The 8,218-nt window shown below is 62.0% G+C and overlaps 1 protein-coding gene and 1 pseudogene across 1 annotated transcript in view; both read left to right on the forward strand.

Annotated features, from left to right (window-relative positions):
• CD19 (CD19 molecule) overlaps positions 1-4,910 on the forward strand; it is a 31,317-nt gene extending 26,407 nt beyond the window's left edge. The window contains 3 exon segments of the mRNA XM_075064667.1: positions 3,662-3,748; positions 4,301-4,384; positions 4,503-4,910. Of these exon segments, the coding sequence (XP_074920768.1) occupies positions 3,662-3,748; positions 4,301-4,384; positions 4,503-4,582 (251 nt within the window). The 3' untranslated portion in view covers positions 4,583-4,910.
• Positions 4,911-7,430: 2,520 nt separating this feature from the next.
• The window catches only part of LOC142046691 (uncharacterized), a 4,635-nt pseudogene continuing 3,847 nt past the window's right edge, over positions 7,431-8,218 (forward strand).

An 8,218-nucleotide genomic window follows, 5' to 3' on the forward strand; every position in this document is an offset into this window, starting at 1 on the left:
CACATCTAGATCCTTGAGAAAATCTTAGGGGAACTAGGGCACCACACTGTATTCAGAGAAAACATTAAGAAACATTCACCTTTGTAACACTTATACGACTAGTGATATACTAAAGAGGTGTAAGATAATCAAATATTGTGCTAACACAGTGGGAATACTCCAAGACTGACCACCAAATTTAAGTTGCCGATTTTCCCTCAATAAGGGCTCTGGATGGGGCTGGGGATAGGGGTTCACCAGTGCAGGAGGGTGCTCAGTTGGGGTGGCTTGGGCAGCAAGGCCTGGTGGGACAGGGCTGGGATAAGGAATTGGGGTGAACAGGCGTCCAGGGCTAGGCGAGAGACCTCTCCTCCCCGGCCTGGCAGCACAAGCCCAGGAAGGGCCCTCTCCTCTCGACCCCCCTCGCGCGGCACACAACTCACAATCTGAACGGTCAACTGCACAGCTCCTAAGACTCTCTCAGGTGCAGGAAAGCCCAATTCGCTCCCCTGTGGTGGGTATGGGCAGGGGGAGACAGATCTCAAGCCAGTGGCTCCTTCCCCTCCTCATCTCCCTCGTTCCCACTCCCCCGTGCTCCAAGAGGCTTGCGGCTGCTGATCTCTGAGCCTAGAGAAGCAGCACAAGCAAGGGAGAGACCGAGCCCAGCGGTTTTCTTTCAGGCAGGGAAGCTCCGAGGCGGGGGCGGGGCAGGGACCGCTCCAGGCAGGGCCAGGGAGAAACTCAGCTCAAATGGTGGAGCGAGCCACCTGAAATTCCTGTGCAGCACTTAGACCATATAACTGCCGCCTGGGTGGGCGGGGGCAAAGCGAGTGTGGAGTCGGGGGGTCTCCCTGGTCTGACGGAGCCCCCTGCCTCTGCAATCAGCAGTTTCCATCTAAGGGCTTCCCCCGAGGTTCTCTACTGGGTGTTTCGTGCCCTCATCCGCGCGAGATCTGGGCGGCACTCACAAATGCTCGCCTAGGAGCTCCGGGGGGTCTGAAGACCAGGTCTTGCTGGAAGTGTAACAGTGTGTGGGCGTTCTGTAGGGGCAGGGTACCGTGAAGACACGAGCCGCTTGCCAGGCATCCCCTTGTGGGAGGGTCAGCACATGACCAGGGTTTAGGGTGGTGGGGATCTGCGCACACCAGGGACATGAGTTCCAGGTTTGCAGCATCAGCCTGATACAAACCCCTGCAAATTCATCCACTGCGTAAGGCTCCCCTGGTGACACTCTGGCCTTATGGCCCCTTGGTACGGGAGTCCTGGTAAGCCAGGCAGCCGAGATGGCTTGCCCAGGTAGGGTCCCGGGAGCACACACATTCGAGGGGAAGCATGGCGCAGGGCCTGCTCTTGCTGACAGGACTCCCCATGTTTGAGAGCAGAGATGTTACGGCAGAACACAGAGGAGCGACAGCGCCTAGGACTGACCTGGACTGTGCTGCCGGCTCGTAGCAGGTGGATGCTCGGAATGGTATGGGCTGGGGGGGCTTGGATCAGTTCTTCCACCCCAAGGATCTGTGTTTATCTTCTGCGCATACCAGGGGGCCGATAGGGGCATGATGTCGTGTGTGGACTCTGAGTGGCCTGTGGGGGTGCTCAAGTGTGTTGGATCGCGCTGTGGCTGTAGGGCGCTAGTCGTAGTGTGTGTGTCGTGGGTGTGGAAGGGAGGTTAGGGAAGCAGGCCCGGCACCCCTTCCTGAGATGACGCCGCTTGACTCTCACCAGCCAGTAACACAGCAGTGTGTTAAATCTAGAGACAGGAACACCAGCCGCCGACAGCAGGCTTGTAGGTAAGCAGGCACCTTAAGAGATCCACTACAAACAAAGTCCTGCCTGTCTGGATCAGGAGCTTTGAGACCCAGTTGGGGTTCCATGCGTTGCACCCCCAGCCGAAATTGCAAAACAAAACTTCCTCCAGCAAGGCTCTCGTCCCCCTCTCCCCAACTGCTCTCCTGCCTTTGTCAGCTCTCAGGGAGGTGTTGCTTTCTCCAGACCCTCTCCATGGCTCAAGGTTACAGCTCAGGAGCTTCCTGCAAGGGAAGTGCCCATCCTCTCAATGTAACTCCACTGGCAACATTCCCAATCCAGGCCGCCCTCCGCCTGGCTATCAGGCCGTACAGTGTGTGGTCCCAAGGTAGCCTGTAGGGGGTGCTCTGTGTGTATGTGTGGATCACGGGGATCCCATAGGGAGCAGTGTGTGTGTGTATCTGGGGGTGCCCGTAGGGCTCTGTGTGTATAGCCTGGGTGCCTTGTAGGAGTGGCTTTGTGTAGTATTGGGTGTAGTCCCGGAGGTGGCTGTAAGGGGGCACTGTGTGGGAATGTGTGTGATCCCAGGGTGCCTGTAGGGGCAGCCTGGTGTGTCTGGTATCCTTGGGTGCCTGTAGGAGTGCGTGTGTGTGTTATACATGGGATGCCTGTAGGGGGGTGCTGAATGTTGCTGTGGGGGGATCCCAGGGTGTCGTAGGGGTGCTGTAAATGTGGGGGTAAATCCCGGGAGTGGCTGTAAGAGGGGGCAATGTGTGCGCTGTGTCAGGATGCTGTAGGAAGAGGAAGGTGTGTGAAGTGTGGGTGATATCCGAGGGTACCCTGAGAGGGCACTGTGTGTGTGTGTATAATATCCGGGGGCTGTAGGGAGCTTATCTGTGTGTGTGTAATCCAGGGTGCGTGGACGGGACTGTGTGTAGTGGGGGCCGTGGATCCTGGGGTCTGCTAGCGATGGCAAATGTGGTCTTTGGGGTTGGAGCGACGAGGATCCCAGGGTGCCTGTAAGGGGCGCTGGTGTGGTGTGTGTGTGTATCCTGGGGTCCTGTAGGGGGATACCCGATGTGAGGGGGAGGGGGACTAACGGGGTCTCTGGCGGGCCGCCGTGTGTGTGTAATCCACACAGGTGCTGTCACCGGGTGCTCTGTGTGTGTATGTGGATTCCAGGGGTGCCTGTAGGGGGCGGGTGTGTGTGTGTGTGTGTGATCCCAGGGTGCCTGTAGGGGGCACCTGTGTGTGTGTGTGAGGAGGGGATTCCAGGGTGCCTGTAAGGGGCGCTATGCTGTGTGTGTTTGGATCCCGGGGTGCCTTTAGGGGCCACTGGTGTGTGTGTTGTGTGCGGGGGTGGGGAGGAGGATCCCGGGGTGGCTGTAGAGGGGACAGATAGGGGAGGGAATCCAGGGTGCCTGTAGGGGCGCTATGTGTTGTGTGTGTATCCAGGGTGCCTGTGGGTGCTGTGTGTGTGTGTGTGACTGGGGTGCCTGTATGGCGCTGTGTGTGTGTGTGTGAGGGAGGGGATCCCAGGTGCGGGAACAGGGGCGCTATGGTGTGGTGCTTGTGTGTGGAGTCCCGAGGGTGCCTCTTAAAGGGGCACTTGTGTGTGTGAGATCCAGCGGTGCCTGTAGGGGCCACGTGTGGGGGGAGGGCGATCCCAGGTGTCCTAGTAAGGGGCGCTATGCTGTGTGTGTGTGGATCGCTGGGTGCCTTACGGGCCGCTGTGGCTGGGTTGAGAAATCGGGTGCCTATAAGGGAACGCTCCTGTGGTGGTGTGTGTGGATCTGGGGTGCCTGTAAGGGCGGCGCTGTGTGTGTGTGGTCCACGTGGATCTCGAGGGTGTCTCGCTCAGGGGCGAACTGTGTGTGGGGGGGGGGGGGGTGAAGGGTCCCCAGACCTTTCCCTGATGCCCCCTTGTTCCCCACAGGCTCCCAGGCCTATGAAGAGATGGCCGGGGCTCTGTATGCAGCCCCTGTCCGGCACCTCCGCCTCCGGGACCGCAGCCAAGAGGAAGGTGAGCTCCAGGAACGGGGCTAGGACCCCAATATCCCACTCAGGGTCACCTGCATATCCCAGCACCCCAAGCCCCCTTACCTGAGGTCATCCCCATATTTCAGCACCCCTGAGCTCCCCTCCCTGGGGTCACCCCCATATCTCAGTACCCCAAGTCCCCCTCCCTGGGGTCACGCCATATCCTAGTGCCGTGAGCCCCCATCCCAAGGGTCACTACTATAGCCAATGCCCCAATCCCCCTCCCTGGGTCACTCCCCTGACATCCCTGGGGTCACCCCATCTTCCAGCCCCCCTCCCTGGGGTGACCCCAATATCCCAGCATGCACGGACCATCCCTGGCCTTGGGGCCCCCACACCAGGCCCTCTCCCTGATGCACCCAAGACGTTTCTGCCCCTCCCCAGGGCCAGGAGTGCAGGGGGAGGCTCCCCAGGAGAAGGGCTGGGAGGGGCTCAGCCCTCCACCTCCCCCACTGGAGATGAGGTGTGTATGGGGGGTGGAGTGGGGGCAACAGCCCCCCCAGGCCCTGGCTCTGATTCCGGCTCCCGTCCGCAGATGCCGATTCCTATGAGAACATGGAGGGGGGGCCGGGCTGCGTCCTGCCCCCTCGGGAGGGGAGCGTGGAGCTGCGAGGAGACGGTGAGTGATGGGTGGGTGGTGGTGAGATGGGCACTGGGGGGTATCCGGGGCGGGGCCTGGGGGCAGAGGTCAGTGGGGGGGCACCCCTGGGCTCTCACCTGTTTTGCTTTCATTGCAGCTGCTGGGCTAAGGGCCCCAGGGCCCATCGGAGCTGAACCCCCCAGGCGAGGGGTGCCCCGGAGCCTGACTCGGGCCTAGGAGACACCACCCCTGGGCCGAGACAGGCAGCAAGTGTAGCTGAGCCCACGAGCACAGGGCTCCCAGGAGGGCACCATGCCCCCATGGATCTGCTCCCCATCCCAGCCCCACATCCTGGGTTCCGCTGCCAGGGATGGCCCCAAGGCTGCGGGGGCGCCGTGGGCACCGGGAGCTGCGCCGCAGGGCTCCAGATACTGTTCCCATGGCTCTGCACTGGCCAGCCGCCGACACCTTGCCCCCAGGTGCTTCTGGCCTGCCCCACACCCGGGCTCGGCTGCCCCACACAGCCAGCTCCATCCAGCTGGGCCGAACCGCATTCCCGAGGCGTCTGACAAGCAGGCTCGGGACAGGCCTTCCCATGTCTGTACCCCCCACCCGATGACATGCTGAGGACAGGCTCCCTGTGTCTGTACCCTCCATGACATGCTGGGGACAGGGATCCCCTCAGGTCTGTACCCACCCCCCGATGACATGCTGGGGACAGGCCCCCCCATGTCTGTACCCACCCCCTGATGACATGCTGGGGACAGGGATCCCCTCAGGTCTGTACCCACCCCCCGATGACATGCTGGGGACAGGCCACCCCGTGTCTGTACCCCCCGATGACATGCTGGGGACAGGCCTCCCCTGTGTCTGTACCCCCCCAATGACATGCTGGGGACAGGGCCCCTGTGTCTGTACTCCCCCATGACATGCTGGGCACAGGCCCCCAACATGTCTGTACCCCACAATGACATGCTGGGGACAGGCCTCCCCCATGTCTGTACCCACCCCCCGATGACATGCTGGGGACAGGCCACCCCGTGTCTGTACCCCCCAATGACATGCTGGGGACAGGCCCCCTCGTGTCTGTACCCCCCCAATGACATGCTGGGGACAGGGCCCCTGTGTCTGTACTCCCCTATGACATGCTGGGCACAGGCCCCCCCCATGTCTGTACTCCCCCAATGACATGCCGGGGACAGGGGCCCCATATCTGTACTCCCCCAATGACATGCTGGGGACAGGGCCCCCCAGCGTTTGTCCCCACCACCCCATTACACGCTGGGGACACGCTGCCCACCCTCCCGAGCAGCAATCTCTCCCCACACATTTCCACTGCCCCTTGGCCTGACGTGTAGGAAGAGCAGGGGCCATGGCAGGCAACATGCCTCCCAAACCGCCCCACCCCACCAGTGTGCCTCCATCCCCAATAAATCCTATTATCCTTGGCCTGAGTTTGTGTCACTGGGGTCATGTTACAGCCAGAAGTGGGACGGGCCTGGGGTTGGGAGCCAGGACTCTTGGGTTCTCTCCCTGGCTCAGGGATGGGGGGTCTAGTGATTAGAGCAGGGGCGGTTGGGAGCCAGGACTCCTAGGTTCTTTCCCTGGCTCTTGTGGGGGGAGAGGGTCTGGTGGTTAGAGCAGGGCTGGCTGGGAGCCAGGACTCCTGGGTTCTCTCCCCATCTCTGGGTGGGGAGTGCGACTTAGTGGGTTAGAATGGGGTTGGTGGTGGTGGGGGAGAGGCTGCGAGCCAGGACCCCTGGGGTCTGAGAACAATGGAAAAACCTTGTCCCTCCCGCCCCATTGAGAATAATGGAAGCTGAGTTCTCTGAACACTGGCCTTGTATGGCTCCCCTCAAAGAGAGGGGTCTCCGTGGGACACTGGCTTCAGGCGGGTGTGGGCGGGACCCTGCTGTGTGTGAGGGCTGGGCGGTGAAGCTGTGTGCAGAGGGCTGGTATCACCATGGCTTTGAGCCACCCCTGGGCCCAGGCGTGACTGTGTCTCAGCTCTCCCCATGGCCTCTGGGCGCAGGCTATGAGCAAGCCCTGCAGCCCCAATCCCAGCCTGGTTTCACTTCCATCTCTCTGACGCCCACAGACTCTGCTCCTCGGGGGTGGGTGGGAAATGACGCAGTCACTGGTGGTTGGGTGCGTTCTGCGCTCTGACCGAGGGGCCATCCCGAGCCAGGCGCCGCTGAATGACGGTCTCTGTAAGGTTGACTCGAGTCGCAGCTCCCGGGGGCTTGGCCCAGGGGAGGCAACAGGATTTGGTGTCATTCTGGTGAGTTGACCGAAGACCCCACATGTGAAAGCCGGGTGTCCCGACTCCCGGGCGCTGCAAGGGGCTGCTGGAGAATCTGCGCAAGCTCTAGGTGAGCGGCTCTGCTGGTTAATTCCCCTCCCAGCCAAATACTGGCACTTTCGGGGCTGTCACTCTGCCCTGCTCTCAGGAATCCCCTCCCCGGACAGGTGCCCCTCACCCCTTCATGTGGCTGACCTGAGTGGATCCAGCTCTGCCAGGCGGCCCTTTGGCAACCCCTTCCTGGCATCTCCCCGTTTGTGTGGTGCAGAGCCCAGCCCTGGATGCAGCACCAGTGATGGTCGCACCTGGCTCTCCCCAGCTGGGGGCTTGGCTCTGTAGGGCGACTGCAGGACATCTCTCTTACCTGGCACCCTTGGCATCGTGGCCGGACCCTGCACCCCAGGTGGGCACCACAGGCTGGTCTCTCGCTGCTGGAACCAACCAGGTGTGAGTACAGAATCTGCCGGGGCGTCTCCCTGCCCTGAGAGAGTCCGGAGCCCTTGGAGACCCGGCGGCCGCCCCAGGGATTCACCGTCCCAGGGTTTGTTACCAGCCCAGGATGTGTCACACGCTGCCTATCTGGCTCGTCCTCCTTGGCTGCTTCCTGCTGCAAGGGTCAGGTACCATGCAGGGGCTGACTTCAGGGGATCCCGGGGGGAGGTGGGTGGTGTGGGGAGAGCAGGCCAGAGATGGGGAGTGGGGGAGGTTCCTGGGGAGTGAGGCAGCCTGGGGAACACACGCCAGGTGAGAAGGGGAGGGGTGCTCCTGGCAGCAGGGGGAGGGATGGGAGGTTGGGGAGAGACCCTGGCAGCAGAGTTGGGGGAACTGGGGAAGGGCAGGGTCAGGGAAGGTCCCCAGCAGCAGGGAGCCTGGGAAGGCGGGAGGGTTCCCAGCAGTGGGGATCTGGAGATTGCAGGGTGGGTCACAGCCTCTCCTGCTCCGCTCGATGTCTCTCCTCCCCTCCCAGAGGTCCGAGTGCACCAGCCACCGGAGCTGAGGGCCTCACCGGAGGGCTCCGTGCTCCTGAACTGCACCTTCTCCGCCACCCCAAAGGCCTCCAAGCTGGCGGTGACCTGGGTGCGGAGTGCACCCGGTGGCAGTGGGGAGGTGCAGATCTACCTCCCCCCTCAGCCAGGTCACCGAGCTGCGCAGCCGCGTTGCCCTGGACTCGGCGCTTTCGGCATCAGCGGGACGCGTCCCTGCACCTGGCCAACCTCACCCAGCACGACACCGGGCTCTACCACTGCTTCATCTGGACCTCAGCCACCAGCAGCCACGCCAGGAACGGGACCGAACTCAGCGTCCTGGGGGAGGGACCAGGTACCCCTCCACCCCGTCCATGGGACCCCCTGGGGGACAGGGGAGCCGGGGCATGGAGGGAAGGGGGAAAGGCAGGTGTGACGATGCAGTTCTGGTGGGACCCAACTGAGAGTGCCAAATCAGGACCAATTGCTCAAACAGGGCAGTCACAGCCCAAGGCTGGGGTTTTTCCACCTCTAAGGCAAACCAAACCAGCCAGACAAAAATGACTTCGGTTTCACCCCACTGGCCAACCACAAGTCACACAAGCA

Source organism: Chelonoidis abingdonii, chromosome 4 (assembly GCF_003597395.2).
Source record: "Chelonoidis abingdonii isolate Lonesome George chromosome 4, CheloAbing_2.0, whole genome shotgun sequence".
Taxonomy (NCBI): Eukaryota; Metazoa; Chordata; order Testudines; family Testudinidae; genus Chelonoidis; species Chelonoidis abingdonii.